The sequence below is a fragment of the Formica exsecta genome, unplaced genomic scaffold (assembly GCF_003651465.1).
Source record: "Formica exsecta isolate Colony F162 unplaced genomic scaffold, ASM365146v1 scaffold51, whole genome shotgun sequence".
NCBI classification, from domain to species: Eukaryota; Metazoa; Arthropoda; class Insecta; order Hymenoptera; family Formicidae; genus Formica; species Formica exsecta.
Genome location: NW_021852343.1, coordinates 1,124,430 through 1,142,508, shown reverse-complemented (window position 1 = coordinate 1,142,508; position 18,079 = coordinate 1,124,430). Strand labels below are relative to the sequence as shown.

Below are 18,079 nucleotides of genomic sequence, written 5' to 3'. Positions count from 1 at the left end.
AATCGAGTAGCGTCTGATGGCATTTTCATAGCATTATGTCGGAAATAGTTTAAAGTTTAATACTCAATATTTTTGATTAGTATTATATATTTTTAAGATGTGCGATAGGTTCGTGCAAATAAATACATTTTACAATGTGCATTCTTCACTCAATGATATATTAATAATATATATTGTAATAATATTTTGAGGGCCCAGTCTACTCTAGCAATATGAAAAATAGATGATTTTTAGGAATTTTTTGAAAGAATATTTACGGAAGAAATTGATCTCTCTTTTTGGCGTTTTTATTGATGTTTAAATAATACGTCAGTATTTTTGAATCTTAGATATTTAGCTTTTTTTGTTTAATACGAGCCTATATATGTAGTAAATGTTCAAAAATGACGATGTGTCTGCTACCCCTCGCGTAATTATCTGAAATGAAAAAACTCGGTCTAATTTTATTCCGTAATATTTTTAAACATTAATAAAAACATTTGTAAAACGTCAAAAAGATTAATTTTTAATATTCTTAATTAATTTTTAATATTCTTAAAAAGATATTCCTAAAAATCATTAATTTTTCATACTGTTTAGAATAGACTATGCCCTTAATTTTGCCATCTCTAACTTGAACGACGACAATTTAATTATTTTATTATTAAAGAGATATTTGAATCTATGAACGATTCTCCGAACATTATATAAATATCTACATATATTTTCACAATCCATTTATCCACTTATTTGCTTAATGTACGCCTGATTTGTCAATTTTGCGCGAGGATTATTGTAAGGATTAATCCTCCCAAGGGAACCGAACCAAACCTGTGTGTGCGGACGCGCATTTGATACGCTTTTAAACGGCGTAATTAAACGCGACGCGCACTTCCGCATTGATGTGGTGGTCGTCGCTGCGAATGACAGAAATAAAGGCCGAAATCGCTGCCTTGACACGAGCTAAACGCGCGCGTCAGCCCGGCTCCCCTCTCGGCGATTATATCGTGCGTCGAGCGCGTTCTCCCCCTCCGGTAATATTAATCGCGCATAAAGTGTTTAGCCATTTTATACGGCCGTGCGCATCAATGCGCCGGCGGCGGGCAGACGCGCGTTCGGAAATTACGTGCATTAAAGCTAAACAACGTAACGGCTCGCGTAATAACAACGTCTGCCTTTAGCGCTTGTGCCGCGACCGCGCGCACAATAATGTAGCACAGTCATGAATATTAAATGCAAATGTTACACGCAAATGAAACGGTGAGAGGCCGACGTCGGTGCGGCACGACACGAGACGGTGGCGAAACAACAGTCTTGCGGTAATTGCATTAATTTTGAAGCCCTGAAACGGCTAAGGCGAGTACACGTCGTGTCGACGAGGAGAACGCGTTCTAAATATTCCGTCAGTCGAATCTTGGTGTCAAGTCATTGGGATTCATCGTTGCTTCGGATCCCGCTTACTTACATAAATAAGACTTTTCTGACCTCTGTCAGAAAAGTTGCCGAAACGCGAGCACCTGATTATTCCGCGTTGCACAGAGCGTGTACCTGATAAAGGTTTTTATTTGCTTACGTTCGCGCGTTTTGCTTGAGAAAAAACGCTCTATAAAATTGCAGTTGAGTAAGAGAGATTACAATGAATATTAAGATGTTAAATATCACGTTATCGCGGATAGAAAAATGTACACAAGGATTCATGGAAATTTTATTTGATAAATTTTATATAATGTAATTTTTCCATAATACTCTCTTTAGAAAACCGCAGTTATGTAAGTAAGACAGATGGTAGTTTTAAATATTAGATGTATTTTATTGTACATAGAAAAATCCAAAATTTTATTTAAATTTTATTTAATTAAACACGTTAATGCGCACGTGTATCTTTATTCAATCACAATGAAAAATATTCTTTTTTTATCTTTTGAAAACTGATGAGTTGAGCATGAAAAATGTATAAAGTACTTATATTTCTTTAATGATATCTATGTATTATATTAAGAAATTACTCATTAATAGTGTAATAATTTGTACAATTTTAGGAGAAAATAAGATTAAAGATTAAAAAAGAAGCAGAAAACGCGCGAACTCCGGCTTTTCTCTGTCGTTCGAACTTGGGCGGAATTGCTTTGTGTTAGTTGTTTTAAACGACCAATATCTAGGACTTTTTACCGGGACTTGGCCCAACTTGATTCTGCTAGCGTATCCTCTCGTTTCGAAACGAAAGTTCTTTTCCCGGAGATGACGACGATGACGGCGAAGAAGCCCCCTCATAAGCCCCGGTTCTCTCCGACCACGAAATTCATGAGAATTCATTTAAATCGAAAACTAGCTCCGCGGAAAATCATCTTGAAATATTCTGGCGCGATTTACATGTTTGCGCGACGATCTGTTCTTGCACGGAAAGGGAAGCTTTTTTATGGTATTTCCTTTTCCGGGTTCGTCAATGTCTCTCCGTTCTTCCTCTTCTTTCCGTTTCCGATTCCTTTCTGAATTGCTATAGCCGGATTCAATATCTCTTTTTCAACAAATAATATAGCGTAAAAAGTGTGGACTTTTACCGCCTTCTAAATCTTCCTCTTTTTAAATCGAAATTTTTTCATTTAATTAAATAGCGCGAGTAAGGCGATGTTAAGAAAATTAATTTTACAAATTACTGGCTTGCGCTACTCGCTTAGCTTTGAATGCAAAAAAAAAAAAATCAAATCAACTTAAAATAAAAAAAAGAAGAAAAATGACGCGCAAGAAAAATCTGGTAAATAAGGAGAATGTTTCAGCAACTCTTGAAGCGCATCCGTCTTTGAACGAAAGAAACGGATTGTCCCGGACACTATAATAGACTTTTCGTCGCGCCGACGATGACAGATCGAATGTAATCACGTTGTCATGTGCCGCGAACCAGAAAACACGCGAGACCGAAAAAATCCCATGAGGACAGATGCTGTGTAATTCCATGTAACAGCCGTTGAGACGCTATATAACAACACCAACGTAGACGGAAAACTGTTTGGTGCTCGAAATAGCGACGTAATCGAGACACCGAATCTTCACATATACGCGTCGTCTGTAGCAGTTAGATTTCATAATTAATCGCCTCGTCCCCGACGCAGACGTTTGTCAAGCTTCTTCATGGACGAATTCTACAGCTTGGCTCGAATAGAGTTTCCGTTCTAAATCGCTGTAGACGATAGTCATATTTCGATAAATTTCGTTCCCGGTGAACGCATGAATTTTTGAATATTACGAGTGCGACTTGAAAATATGTGACAAAAGCTTGAAATGCTCACGCTTACGTCTTTCTTCTGTGAAAAATAACAGATAAGAAATGACTACACAAATTGAATATACATAGAATGCAACAATTCAAGAGATATTCGAAAAACGACGAAAGAACATTTTAAGATAGTATCAAAAATTTTTATTAATTTTTATCTTCATAATCCGTTCTTATATTTATTAATCACAATTTTATATTATAATGCAGTTTTCAAAGCTTTATGATATGTGTAATATATATAAGAATAATTTCTTATATAAAGTAAAAAAAAAACAATTATTAAGAAAAATTTTGTGTTATATATAAGATATAGAAGAATTAATGAAACTCCTTAAACTTTTTGAAACAATTTACTAATTTTTTACTAGTCCAATTATGCAATTTTTAATTAAGGAATGCCTTGAGGAAAACATTTGAAAATATTCTCCCATCGATGAAACGCTAAATAACAAATCAAACTTAGCTGCCATGCAATCATTATTTGTCCAACGAAGGACGTTCGTTTTAGATCTCGTTATAAACATAATGGCTTTTTCTTTTGTCGCTCTAACTTATTCGAAATAGCTTGACGAGCACACAATGTCTGTACGCGATTTCGTGCAATTGTAATTTACAATTATGCATAGATTAATTTCAAGGCAGCATGACTCCATAAACGCCGGAAGAGCAGTCTTATACAATTGTAACGATTAACTGTACAAGGTCCAGAAAATCTTAGTATTTAATGAAAAGAGAAATATTTGTATGATGTTTTACTCCTTCTCGTTGTGGAAAATTAAAATTTTTTTATTACCATGAGATTATACCAACTCACAGAAAAATATGCATTTTTATATTTATTTTTATTCCTAGGTTAATTTGACGAATAGATAATTGGTGATTTATAGAATAAACGATTTATTTTTAACAACATAATTAGAATCATTTTGAAATAATCTTTTGCGATTTAATTATTGTGAAATTTTCACATAAACTTTATCATAATAATATAATCAATTTATAAAGCTTTATATGATTATATAATAATATATAATTAAAATCTAATATATATATTTATAATATTAAGTTTGCAATATCTAATTTGCATATTGCATAATATAATGTAGTTATATAATCAAACTTTCGTTTTACTCAATTCCACATACATGCTCATGTGACAAATATGAAATATTAGGAGAATAGCACAAGAAGAGAAATGATAGATTATAAAAAACTGCAAGTAAATAAATTATACGAAAGTTTATCCATTTTACTTAAAAAAATTGTCAGATATAATTATATTTCATCAAATCTCAATTTTTTTATTAAAAAAATGGGATGAAATATTTCTAAAAATCTCGACAGCTTTTTAATGAGATACCTAACAAGATACCTTGCAAACTATCATACACTGCATCATCTTAAATCCAATAGGTACGTTTCACATATATACTTCCGAGAGAATAAAATCAATGTTGTTGCAACATGGCTTGACGTCGTAAAATTGTTAACGATTTACTTCGGATATTTATTCATAATGATGAATCACGATATGACACAGCGTGAAAATCCGCATTATACGCGTGTCTCCTTAGGAATATGTCTCGTTAGGAATTATATTGAGAAAAATTTATTGTTTTATTTTTTTAATATTATAAAGATATTAATATATTCTTTTTTGTTAGTTTTTTCAAAGAATTAAAATTATAATTACGTACATACATATCTTTTTTTCATACGAATATTTAAAAGATTATCAAAATTATATCTCTGTATCGAATGACCGATTGTAAATAGTTATTAAAATTTAATCTGCGGTTTGGGAAGCAACACAATGCATTCAATTGAAACTCAGAAACGGAACAATTAATTACGCTATATTATCGCGTTTGGTCAATGCGGATTAACGCGAGAAAGAATCCATATTAAGATTTTTTATTATTACATTTCACGTTTTCGAGTCTGAACATGCAATTAAGCAGATAGCACACAAACAGAGCACAGAAATGTAATTTACTTCTGTATGCGTCGCAACAATACGCTGAATTATTTTTCAGAAATTTACCGAGTAATTTACGGGCTTTATACTTTATGTCGAAACAGCATCTTACATTACTCGTAGATAGAGAAATATGTTTAATAAATTTCTGCAGATGCGTAGCAGCAAGAGTTATTTTCTGTAATATCTTTGACACTGCAGGTAAATTACTCAGTGCAGGAAATTAATGAACAGACATATACAGACGAGTGTAATATTACTTTGTTTTAGCTTCAATATAGCTATAATAATAATATATATATAGCTGTAATTTATTACTATATATGAATAATATATATTATTTATTATAAGAGATATTGTTATATAGATTTATTATTATAGATAATAATTAATATTCGATTTTAATTTTATTAAGAAAATTAGAAGAAAAAAGTAAAAAGAAAGTTAATGTTGTTTTGATCTTCTTTGCTACTTCTGACAGTCTATAATATATGATATCTATCAGTTTTAATCTCATACGTTATTACAACAGTGATTATTAATCGAAATAATTTAATTAACGATTATATACGAGATATTTATCTTAATATATATTAATATATTTTCATTATATCGTGCAAACAAGATTTTGAGGAAACTTTTAAAATATATTGAACATATGAACACACAACCCTCTTAATCAGCTTTAGCATATTGTCGACGGTTTAAGGGTAACGTAGGTAATTTTTTCCATGTGTGTGAAGTTGATTTAACGTAATTAAACCTCGCTTCAAACAAAGTCGATCACTTTCAAAATGTTCACATAAGTGGAACGACAAAGGGTGCAACTTTGCCACCTTTGACCAGTTTTGCGTTTAGCAATTAATTTTCAGCTTCATTACGCTTAAGCGAAGACACGTGCGTTCAATGACTTTTTCGTCCATTTAATACTCAAGATTATATTTACATTAGATAATTTGATGGATAATCATAATTTTATAGTCAGTTTCTTGTATTTGTGTTATATTTTTACATTTATATACATTCTGGCAATAATTACAAAGACATCCTGCTAATTATACGAGTACAAAAAGATACGTGTTAATAAAATAACAGTTGGAAGGAAAATTATAATTAAACGTCACAAATTGATAATAATATAAACGATAACAATTAAATTATAACATATTTAATCATTATTTTAATTTGACATAAAATTAATAATATATCTAGATTTGGTAATTTGGCTTCAACAATTTCAATGCGATTTTTGCATCGTTATTTGATACGATCTTTTGGTTCTCGATTTTTGTCGTGAAATAACAAGGAGTACTACACGGACGTTTCGAGTATCTCGTTGTAAAATGACGAAATTATTCTCTCGTGCAATTTTTATTCATGCTTGATACGCTGTTTCGCATATATAAAGTTTTATAATATATCAAATTTTATTTTTGCACCGTGCGCTATTATATAAAGTATTTCGTGCGCGCACACTGCAGCTTTACCTGGAATATCCTGTGTACATCACACTTTACTATGATTTTGTAATCACGTGATATTATATTACATACATATACGTAGCAATGTAACTGATTCCGAGTGAGATCGTGAACTTTTCGAAAATATCCATGAGATGATGTGATGCGTTTCTCGTTTCCGCCTACTTAAAACAATCGATCATCTCGTAACGTTTTTCCTAAACGACATTGCATATTCACGGTAAATTCAGAGATTATTTTAGGACACGTGCGCACCCAAACACGGTTGCGATTTTGATTTGTGGCCAGCCAGACAGCGGCGCGGCATTTTGACACACGTTCACTGTACGATCGCCGGTAATGTCGCCGGGATTTCGGAATATCAAGGCTTCTCGACAGAAAGTCGATATGATGTCGCTGAAAATTAATGAGCCAATCGTAGGTATGTAACTGGTACTCACGCTACCGTGGAATAATTAATGATGCGAGCTCGACTCCTCACGAAACTTTCGACGTCGCAAACTCGCGAAAGGAAGTCGCTCCCAATCCCCGCTGACGAGTACATATTCAAATATTTCTCTCATACAAGCTGTACCAATTGATAGAGAACGTGTAAAACAGGATATAAGATACGTTGAATGAATTCGGCGATTTTTTTAAATGAGAATACGCGATATATTTGATAAAAGACACATTTTCGTGGCGATCAACGGCTTCGAGAAATCATTGCACAATTCAATTAGCTCTCTATGCGTAATTTAGAATTATCACAGACACGAAGGAGAATTGTCAATAATGCCAAATTAATTAATCAATATTATCTCCCTGATATGTAGTGTGATCTGATGGATTAATGAAATCCCGCTTCTATCTCCGACAATGCCTGCGTTTTAGCTATCAGTACGATAAACAATGCCTTCAGTGTGCATTTATGTCATTCCTGTTGCAGTTAAATATTCGCTGAGAGAACATTTAGTATGTGCATATATGTTGCGATTATTTGTTAAATTATTTACGTTCTTTACTGACTAAACATTAATCCTTAGAAAAATGCGATATTTCTACAATCAAGACGAACGAGCACTGTTGATAATCAAAGTATTTCACGCCAAAATATTCTGAGGCAGATAACTATTAGATGTCTGGAATATTTAATATATGTACAATCCCTGACACAATAACTCTGTTCGTGTAAAATATGTATCCGTTATAAATTAAAAAGATATGAAAATATAATCTCTATACAAAGAGATATTTTTATTATTAGCTTTTCGAGAGAGATAAATTATTTTCGAAAATATTATTATTTATGGAGAATTTTACTCAAGATGTGAAAGACTTTGAAATCAGCTGGGAGTAAAATAAAAAGCTCTGCAAAGAGATGTTAGTTACTCTCTTCTTACAAGAGAAAATTTGTGTGCTAAGCGCGACGTGGGATCGAGCTACGGTGGTGGATTTCTCTCCTCCATTATACGAGCGATAATTCCGGAAGTTCTATACGTTCTACCCAGGTCATCCAAGCCCATCGATATTCGAGGCGCGTCTTGGGCGGCCACAAATATCGACAGGTACGGAGATAACGCGAGCACACACCTCCGCTCCATTGTTCTTTGCGCCGCGCGAGCTTCTAATTACGGCGCCGGGGGTTCGCTCTCGGCGTACCGCTTGATTTGCGCGGCCCACGGACCGATGGTGGCGTTACGTTAATTACACGCGGACAGGTACATGGTTTTGCCGGACACGTCAATGCTTCATTAAGCCGTACCTCGGATCCCTCGGCTGCCGCACGAGCGTATTCCGACGAAGTCGAAGTTTCGTCGGCGATTAACGCCCACCGCACGGCCCAACTTGCCAAACTACGTCGCTGCGAAAATATACTTCAGATTCAACGAGCGCGCGTACTAATGCGAATTTTCGCATGTCTGACAATGGTCGAAATCGACAATACATCGCGTTTATACGTATAATTTTACCTTTCCACGGTAGCATGCAATTCAATAATTATCGAAAAAATTTCGCCCAAGATTGCGAGAATCTAATTACTTATTTTATTTTATTTTAGAAAAAATGAATGATTTTATCTTGAAAAATAAATAATCTAATGCGTTTTTGTATCGTAAGCTAAAGAATTTAAACATTTTGATATGATAATACGGCGGGGGTATAAAGGGAAAAAATGATACAATAAAAAGATAATTGTGGAAAATATGAATATTCATCTCAATAAAAATGCAAATTAATCTTAAGATTAATGTATATTTAAAAAATATAATCTCATGATATTTAAAGACATTAACGGAAATAATATTTTTTGCATTTTTTTTGCAATATTTTAAAATTATCTACTACACAGCAAGACTAACGACAGCTAATTATATTTACGGCTATTCCGTAAATATAAAACTCACATAACGCAATCTTAGATTTTGAATATACTTTCGGTCGTGAATGTCTAATATTATGCATTATTATTATCCGGATTATTTACAGTTGGTAGAATCTTATTTTATCTTGCACCACGCAATATCGCGTAAATTTAACGAAACGGCGGAAGTGCAGCGCACAAAGCACCGTTCGCAACACGGAGAACAACGAGTTAATATCATCGTGCTCTGGCACGACGATCTATTTCCCCATTCAGAATTGATATTTCTGAATTATACTCGGCGGCGGGCGAATTATCATTTACGATGTCGTTCTCGCTGTGGCTGTAAACATGGAAATACGGCCGTCGTAGATATTACGGATGGGCTGTGCACGCATGCACGCACGCTCACCGCACGCGTTCACGCAGGCAGATAACCGCGGACGAACATTCATTGACCTGCGGTCGAAAGTGCATCACACGCTTCCGCTTCCGCGGCTTTGACCCGCGTTGTTTGCATTCTTCCCGAATAATATGCGGGTGATATAATCTTTGAGAAAAAGACAGATATAAGTAAAGCATTTCGCATAAGAATATAAAGTTTCGAGAATTGACTGCAGATTAATGGAAGGGAGAAAGAGAAAGAGAGAGCGCATAATTATATTTTTTTTTTATGTTTACGGAAATTGAAGTACATGAGATTATAATTTAAATGATGGTAACGATTTAAAAGATATATTTTATTCAATTCATACTTTTAATCATGACGCTTTAAATTACTTGATTCAGAAATAAGAATAGAAATAGATCAAATTAGTAAATAATTTTTTTTTAATTTATAGAAACAACTTAAAAATTCGCGGACAAATTATTAAAGAAACAACAGTTGCAGTCTATAGACAGAACCGTCTTTGTAAAAAAAAAAAAATGATAGAGAAATAGAGAAATAATAGAGAGGATTAAAATCTGACGCTCTGGAATTTTAACCTTTTTCAGAAAAAATATATGCGCAATAATCTATAAAATTTGTACTTGTATTAGTGAGCTGTTTTATTCTGAGAGAAAAAGAAACAATGATTTGGCGATAACTTTTAATTACAAAAGATGAAGAATTACGAATTATCTTTCCGACACAATACGACATTACAACAGATTTAGATTCATAGTTATTCAAATCACTCGAATAGCTGTGGAAAGCGTGTGCACGCGACTTAATTAGAAATTACAGCTTTTTGCGTGGGCGCTCCGCGCAAGTTAATCCAAGGCAATAATGCAAAGAGCTAATAATACCCTCGCCAGAAGCTGCTCCGAGCAGTATACAGTTGGCTCGAGCAGCAACACTACTGCATTAAAGGAAAGAAGATATAAACTTCCTCTCAACGTAAACGACTCGCTCCTTCTCTCTCCCACTCCCGCCTCTCTCTCTCTCTCTCTCTCTCTCTTTTACTCTTTCTTTTTTTACCTTGCAAAATATTTGCACCAAAAATTTGATGTACGAATTTATAATGAAAAAGATACACAAAAATAATGACGAAATAATAAGATAATAAGATAATTAGATAAATTATTTCTAGAAGTTTTATTCACACACAGTGGTATTTTGTAATTTAAGGATAGTCTAAAGATGATTTAAAAGAAAAAGGCTATTTATTTTATTATAATATAAAAATTATCTGTAGAGAGAGAAAAGATGAAAAAAATTTGATATAAGGTACGGAAAATGTTGTAGAAAAAAAGGGAAAAAAAAGACGTAAATTACGGCTGCTATACAAAAAAGAAAAAAAAAGTAGACGTAAACTACGGCTATCGTTCTCACGATATATTTTTATACGAAAAATTTAGTGCATGATCTTATAACGAAAAGGAAGAGAAAAAGAGAGAGAGAGAGAGAGATACATAAAATTATTATCTTAGTATAGTTTAACAATTAACTAGAAGAATTAAGAAAAGATTTGATTCAAAGTACAGAGAATGTTGTGATAAAAAGATCTTGGCAGATCTCAAAGAAAATGAAACATTTTTAATATGTTTCAACGAGCTTGCATGCATTTATGATATGGCGCAAAGTACGCGAATGTAGTTAGATATGCATTCATTAGGCGGACATTGCATACGCATTTGGGATGCATCAGTAAATGAGTTCGTTCGACAGAGACAGAGAAACGATGTAATTGAAGAGACGAACATGGGCGCGATATGCATGCAGTTTGGATCACCGTAAAATGCGGACTATGAGAGAACGTGCGCCTCCCTCTTCTCTTCTGCGTTCACTTCTCGCGATCTCTTTGTCCGACGGTTAGTGCTCCTTTGTTCGGTTCGTGTTTTCGGGTCATCCTAGAATTTGCCGCTGAATTGTTGGCACGCCGAGTTTCGGTTCCTGTGCCACACCACGAAACCGGCGGACGCCCACGAAAACCAGCGATTTTGGTGCAATGCCGTTTGCTCTCTCCCCCGTTCGTCGGTCGTCTCGGTCCAGAAACGCGTGAGATCGAGTTTTAAACCATGGGTCAGCTATGGGAATAGTCGACTAGATGGCTTTAGTTTGATTGCGGTGTACAACTCCGAAGAATTAATCTTCGAATTAATCTTCTCTCACGCGTTTTTTCTTTTTGTGCAATTATATAAAATTTAATATATGTATATATACGAATGTTACACGCAAAAAAAATGTTGCTCATGTTCGCGAAAATAATGATTGAAAGCACAATAAAACACGAATCATTACTAATAAAAAAAATTAATTCCTAAACCATCATTTACTCGAAGCATTGATGAGATAATATTGGCATGAAATTAATAAAGGAATATTAAAAAAAAATTATGATTGCAGGCCAATCATGTATAGAGACACTCAACGTCGCATATATTATTTATAGTTGATACCGTGATTAATCGGCGTGATATCAGCTATATAAATTTGATATCTTTTACGATTCTGATTTAAAAAGCCGTTCAAAATTGCTTCGCGACAGTTGAAGCGAAACGTAGCGCGAAGTAGCTCGGTTCAAATTTTTCTCAAGGTGATATCAACAATCGTCATGGGATCCCAACGAGTTATTCGAGCTTTCTTGTTTCTGATGGTGATTCAACTTCACTGCGAAATTTTGCTAGCCGAGAACGGCGGAAAACATTCGAAATCCGATCTTATAATCCGAATATTACCAGAAAAGTCTAAATATTTGTCGGATAGCGAATATGATGACAATCTAGATGACTACTTGGACTATAAAACGCAGTATTTGGACCTTAATTCATATATAAACAGAAATTCAATAAAGCATTTGGATAACGAATACATGAGCAATTTGAAACAATTGTCCGGTCATAAAATACATCGTTCTGATCCATATGTAACCAAAGTGCCAGTAAGGAGCTCTCGATCGAATAACGAATACACGGCCAATTTAAGACAATTGTCGGATCGTAAAATGCGGTTTCCGAATTCTGATCCACATGTAACCGAAGTCCCAGCAAGGAAATCTATATTCTCGGATAACGAATACGCGGCCAGCTTAAGACAATTGTCGGATCGTAAAATGCGGTATCCGGATTCTGATTCACATGTATCCGAAGTGCCAGCAAGGAGATCTCAATCTTCGAATAGCGAATACGCGGCCAGCTTAAGACAATTGTCGGATCGTAAAATGCGGTATCTGGATTCTGATCCACATGTAACCAAAGTGCCAGCGAGGAGATCTCAATCCTCGAATACCGAATACGCGGCCAGCTTAAGACAATTATCGGATCGTAAAATGCGATATCTGGATTCTGATCCACATGTAACCAAAGTGCCAGCAAGGAGGTATCAATCATCGAATAGTAATTTAGACGATTCGGATTATTTAGAACAATACTCGGATCCTTCTCCGCGTTTAGACTTATCAGGCAGCTTCACACAGTCGCAAAGAAGAAATCTTGAAATATTGCCAAGATTTAACTCTAAACATTCCGATACGATTGATCTAACACAATCTTCAGGAAAACGATATTTACATCCTATTGCGTACGTACTCGATCAGGATTCAGCAAAAAAGTTACAAGCGGCGCAAAGCTCTTCTAAACCTTCTCTCCGAACATATCCTGATTCCAACAATGTCCAACAGTCAAATACTCGAAGATTTGATCTAGGGGCTGCGGTAAAACTCGCAAAATTGGGTGTAGAGGGTATGACTTTATTACCACAACTCATTTTTGGTGAGGTAGGAAGCCCGAAACATTATCATTACGATGATGCCAAAAGAAGACTTGTGTGTACTAGAGGAACGCAATTAGTAAATAATCGTTGTGAACCGATTTTCTATTCTGAAAATGGCAATGACGCTAGGATCAGGAAAATTGTCCGCATATCTGATATTAATTTAGACCGAGATTTAGACGATGACGATGAGAAAAAAATAGGAGATATTACACAGATATCCGCTTTGTACAAGACAGACAGAAATATTGGGAGTTATTATCAAGAATCCGGAAAAGAATGATTACTGTTGAAATATTGATATTATTTAATTAGAAATAATTAAATACTACATTTCTTTAAAATTAAAATGATTGAAGTTAAAACAATGAAATTGCATTTCTTTCTTTTATTTTTATTAAGTTATAAATTTATTTGAAAGTTAGAATTGATGATGAAAACTATGACTGATATGAAAACAGATTAAAAAAGTTTTAGAGAAAATAATAATTTTATGTATTGTACATTTATATTTCTTATCACGAAATAAACCAGTGATATAAAACAATAAAACAATTTCGATAATTAACCCCTGTGCATACAGATATTATATTCCATACATATTTTGGGAAATAAATAAAATACTCTTTATCTTATACATACACACACAAATTATTCTCTATTAAAAATGTGGAATAATATATATAATAACTTGTAATAAAAATATATTATCATTATTTTATTTAATAATTATTGATATTCCACAAATATCTTCCTCTTCCTTTCATGATAAAACCGCTCAGTTTTACCATTACTCAGTTTATGCAACATCCTATACGTGACAAGTCTCTAATACAAACGTATCGTTTCAAGATTAATCTGCACGTGTAAATGTATTCAGGCGTACATGGCATTCTGCAAATTGCTCCGCGAAACACGTCTTTCGCGTCGTTACGGGATTTGCGGCTGAATTATAGAGGAGGAGGCTTCTACAGAAGGAGCCGAGGAAAGCCGACAATATCTGCAAACTGCGAACTGCCGAAAGGCCATTTTATTACAATAGCACGAAAGCTGTAGGAGAACGAGAATCGTAATCTTTGGATCGTAGGACGACGTGTCACGGCTCGGTGATTGTCGTTAGATGGAAGAGGAACTTTATAAAAACGAGTTCTCTTTTCGTAGAGTTGTCCGATTGAACTCCTACTTTCCCCATTTACTTGGGTACTTCCGCCCTTCTTCTCCCTTTTTCCCCTTTCTCTCGTCTTATTCTTCTCTGCCAGAGAACTTCCTGCCGCATTCTCGCAGATTCTCTTGTCCGGATAAACAACACACGTGTAATGCACTTCTTTGATTCTATTACGTGGACGTTTTCTATCGCAAAACATGCAGTTTTAAGTGTTAAATTAAAATAATATTAAATCAGGATATTTTTTTCTTTATAACACAAAATTGCGATATATGCAATTTTCTATTTATTTTAGAAAATATTTCACCAATTCTATTATTTCGAATAAACCTCTACATTTTCATAGAGCTCTCGAAATAATTCTTTGAATATACATTTTAACATATACATTTCTTAAATATTCTGCGTTTAATCCTTGTCATGCGCGGCGTATGATACATATTTTATCTAAAATATAATTTTTGTATTGATATTTTATGCGAGATATATCGATTTGCATTAATGATTTTGATTTTTTTATCTGTTTAAGCAGGTACCAAAATGGACGCCGAGGCAGCGTTGTTGGAAAATTCGCCGACTTTGTCGACGATCTCGTCGGATTCCACGGATGCGACGTATTCCGGACCCGGCTCGCCCTATTCCCCGGAATCACCGATCATTGTCACGTCCTCTTATAAAAAAAAGCGTGACAATGAAGTCACGCCTAGACCAACGCCCAGGCATCTATCCAACAAACCAAGCTTCCGGATACGACCGCCCTACCTCATGATCTGCATCAGCATCATCGAGGTGAGTGAATGCCGGATGTGATAAATAATAACGTAATTACGAGATGACATAATAATGATCGATATATGATCTGCATCAGCATCGTTGAAATGAGTGAATGCCGGATGTGATAAATAGTTACGTAATTACGAGATGACATAATAATTGACGATATAATACAAGACCATCTTGTATCTTTAAATCATTATACTTGATAGTAACAGCTGTTATTTACAAAAATGTCGCGGTTCTTTTTCTTTTGCGTTAGGTTGTCTCTCTCATGCACTTTGTTATTTCTTTACAACGTCTTCATATTCATATTTCTATTACACTCGAACCGACTGCTGTTCTTGCTAGAAAATAAAACTCTCTCATCGAATAGGACGCGAAATATATTACAGACGTTCCAGCGGGCGCAAGTCGAGCGGAAAAAAATGGTCGCGAAGCGTAAGCTTGAGGATTTCTCATTAACAGAACCAACCGTGTCGTGTTGAGTTCTCGAGCAAGAGGACGAAAGGAAAGCGTAATGGGAATCCTTCCCAATTATACGCGTGAATTCACCAGAGAATATCCCAGAACGATATCCCGAGAGATGTCTGATGGTGAAAACTCCAAAAAGTGCGGAATCTCTCCGTGGCTTTTTCGCTCGATAATAATCTCGGAAGCCCCGCGCGCGCGGGCGCGCGCTTTATTTTGCATTTCAGCCGGAAAATAAATAAGCAGCGACGGGTACGCGCAATAAAAATGCGCGAATTTAAAACCGCAAAGTTATACCGCAATTTCTTACTCGTTTACCACGGAATACGACGAGAGTTAATCACTTAGCTTTATTCTCTTTTTTTTTTTAAGTCGTTGCACGAGTCGCCGCGAAACGAGATCAAAGAGAATGTCCATTACAGATGCTTCTTTCAGTCTAACAATAAGCTCATTTTGCAAAAAGATATGAAAATTAAGTCTATGAAATTAAGTATATACAGGGTGGGCCCAAACGTTCCGACCAGAGTTTGAGATTTTATAGGAAATTTAATTCTGAATAAAAAGTTTTCTTTAAACATGGGTTGAAAAATGCTTCCTTAAAAAGTTAGCGCCCAAACATCTCTGAAATCACGGTTATTTTATACATTTTTACAAATATCAGGGAAAGTATACGTTTTTAATAAAAAGTATGCATTACGTATCATTGTACAACTAAAGACGTATCGGAAAATAGCTGCGCAATGATACCTAACGATATCGTTAAAAATTATAGAATAGACCTTTTAATATACTGCATGTATCATAAATGTAATTTTTAATTTTAATTAGTATTATTGAAACAGTAACATTATTATTTCGCATTCGACGAACAATTAATTCTTCTGTAAAAGCAATAAATTTAATTTTAAAATTAATATCGTACAGATATAAAACGCTGAAATTTCGCTTGAAGTGAAAAGCGAATGTAATTCTGTAAGTGGCATTTAAAAAAGAGAATTCATTTGAAATTAATGATTCTCAGATTGCTGAACCAATCCTAAAAAAATTTAAATTGAACTTAATTTTAATATTAAAGCTAAAGTCGGTGAGAAACTTGATAAGATAATATTAGTGCATGATTTATGGAAGATATAGGATATAACTGCATTACGAAAAATTTATATACGTATTTTTTTAGTAAGTCTTGATAAATGTATCACATAATACGACGCTTCTTAAAGTAATATGATAATTATCATTAATTCAAAACATATACATATATCAATTTTAACGCGCGAAAATATTAATTCTCAGACATTTTGTTGGAATATTTATATAATAAAATTAGATGCTATATCAGATGTTTATAATTAGATAATCCTCAATAAAAAATTTTTTTAACTTGTAGAAATTATAGAAAAGTTGTAGAAATTATAGAAAAGTATAAAAACGATATAGACGTACAAATTTTGTTTTCAGTATGCCAAAAAGTATTATTAAATCTCTCAAAATTTTAACGATTTGCCATAAAAGAAAATTGAATATGGATTTATAAAAAATAAAATTGTCATTATTAGAATAAAATTTACATACTAGAACAACTTTTGGATAAAAATACTTTAAGTATTAAATAATTTCTAATTTAATAATTATATATGTGTATAAAATATATGTTATCTTAATGAAAAACGTGCCATAAACAGCGACCATTTTCGAAATGGTTCAACGAGTCATCTTCATGTATACTTGTATAGATAGAGAAATGAGGTAGAGAGAGACTTTATTTGTGCATTTTTTAGTTTAATGAAATATTCAAAAAGTAACGGTACTCGAGCAAAAGATTAATTTTTTCAGACTCGCATATATACCAATATCCGAGTCGTGGAATTTTACTTGCGAAAGAATCATTTGCAAACGGAGGAACACGTGCGCTAAAGTATGTAAACCTAAAACCGCGGAATTAAAGGCGGCTACTAATTCACAGCCGCAGTCCGTGAATTTCAACTTTATCGCGGCAGTATTGTCTGGTGAAAATTCGCTGTTGCAAGTGGAAGATATAATTTGTAATATACGAGACAGCGTGTGTAAACACACGTTTGAGAATATACGCTGAGGTGCTTTGCACTAAAGGTGGAAACGAAGAGCATCGGCAACGTTTTGCGCGATAAAAAGGAACGAACCGCAATATTTATCGCCTCGACGCGATTCGCCTCCGCGAATCGTTTCTCGAAATTCAAAGGACTTTGCATCCAAAACGCAGCAGCAAGTGCAGAGCAATAGATGGAAAATGATAAAGCCATTACATTTCATCTTTAACAGGATTTATAAATAATACGCGTATAAAATTAAATGTCTATGAATAAAAGATTTTATGCGCATTTCGATGCGCGTGTGTGTGATATGAACAGAAAAATTGTAAAATCCTATATATATATATAT

The 18,079-nt window shown here is 34.2% G+C and overlaps 2 protein-coding genes across 4 annotated transcripts in view; both read left to right on the top strand.

Moving 5' to 3' along the window:
* LOC115241722 overlaps positions 1-15,850 on the top strand; it is a 105,520-nt gene extending 89,670 nt beyond the window's left edge. The window contains exons 2-3 of one of the 3 annotated variants that reach the window (XM_029817634.1): positions 14,946-15,205; positions 15,586-15,850. In XM_029817634.1, the coding sequence (XP_029673494.1) occupies positions 14,957-15,205; positions 15,586-15,678 (342 nt within the window). In that variant the 5' untranslated portion in view covers positions 14,946-14,956 and the 3' untranslated portion in view covers positions 15,679-15,850. The remainder of the gene's footprint in view (positions 1-14,945; positions 15,206-15,585) is intronic. The other 2 variants (XM_029817633.1, XM_029817632.1) reach the window with 2 other exon arrangements.
* On the top strand, positions 12,095-13,534 carry LOC115241771. The gene has a single exon (XM_029817701.1). The coding sequence runs from the start codon at positions 12,095-12,097 to the stop codon at positions 13,532-13,534; it is 1,440 nt and encodes a 479-aa protein (XP_029673561.1).
* Positions 15,851-18,079: the final 2,229 nt, after the last annotated feature.

What these genes read in the sequence shown, in the direction of transcription:
- LOC115241771 (XM_029817701.1), top strand. Translation starts at nt 12,095, where the DNA reads ATGGGATCCCAACGAGTTATTCGAGCTTTCTTGTTTCTGATGGTGATT.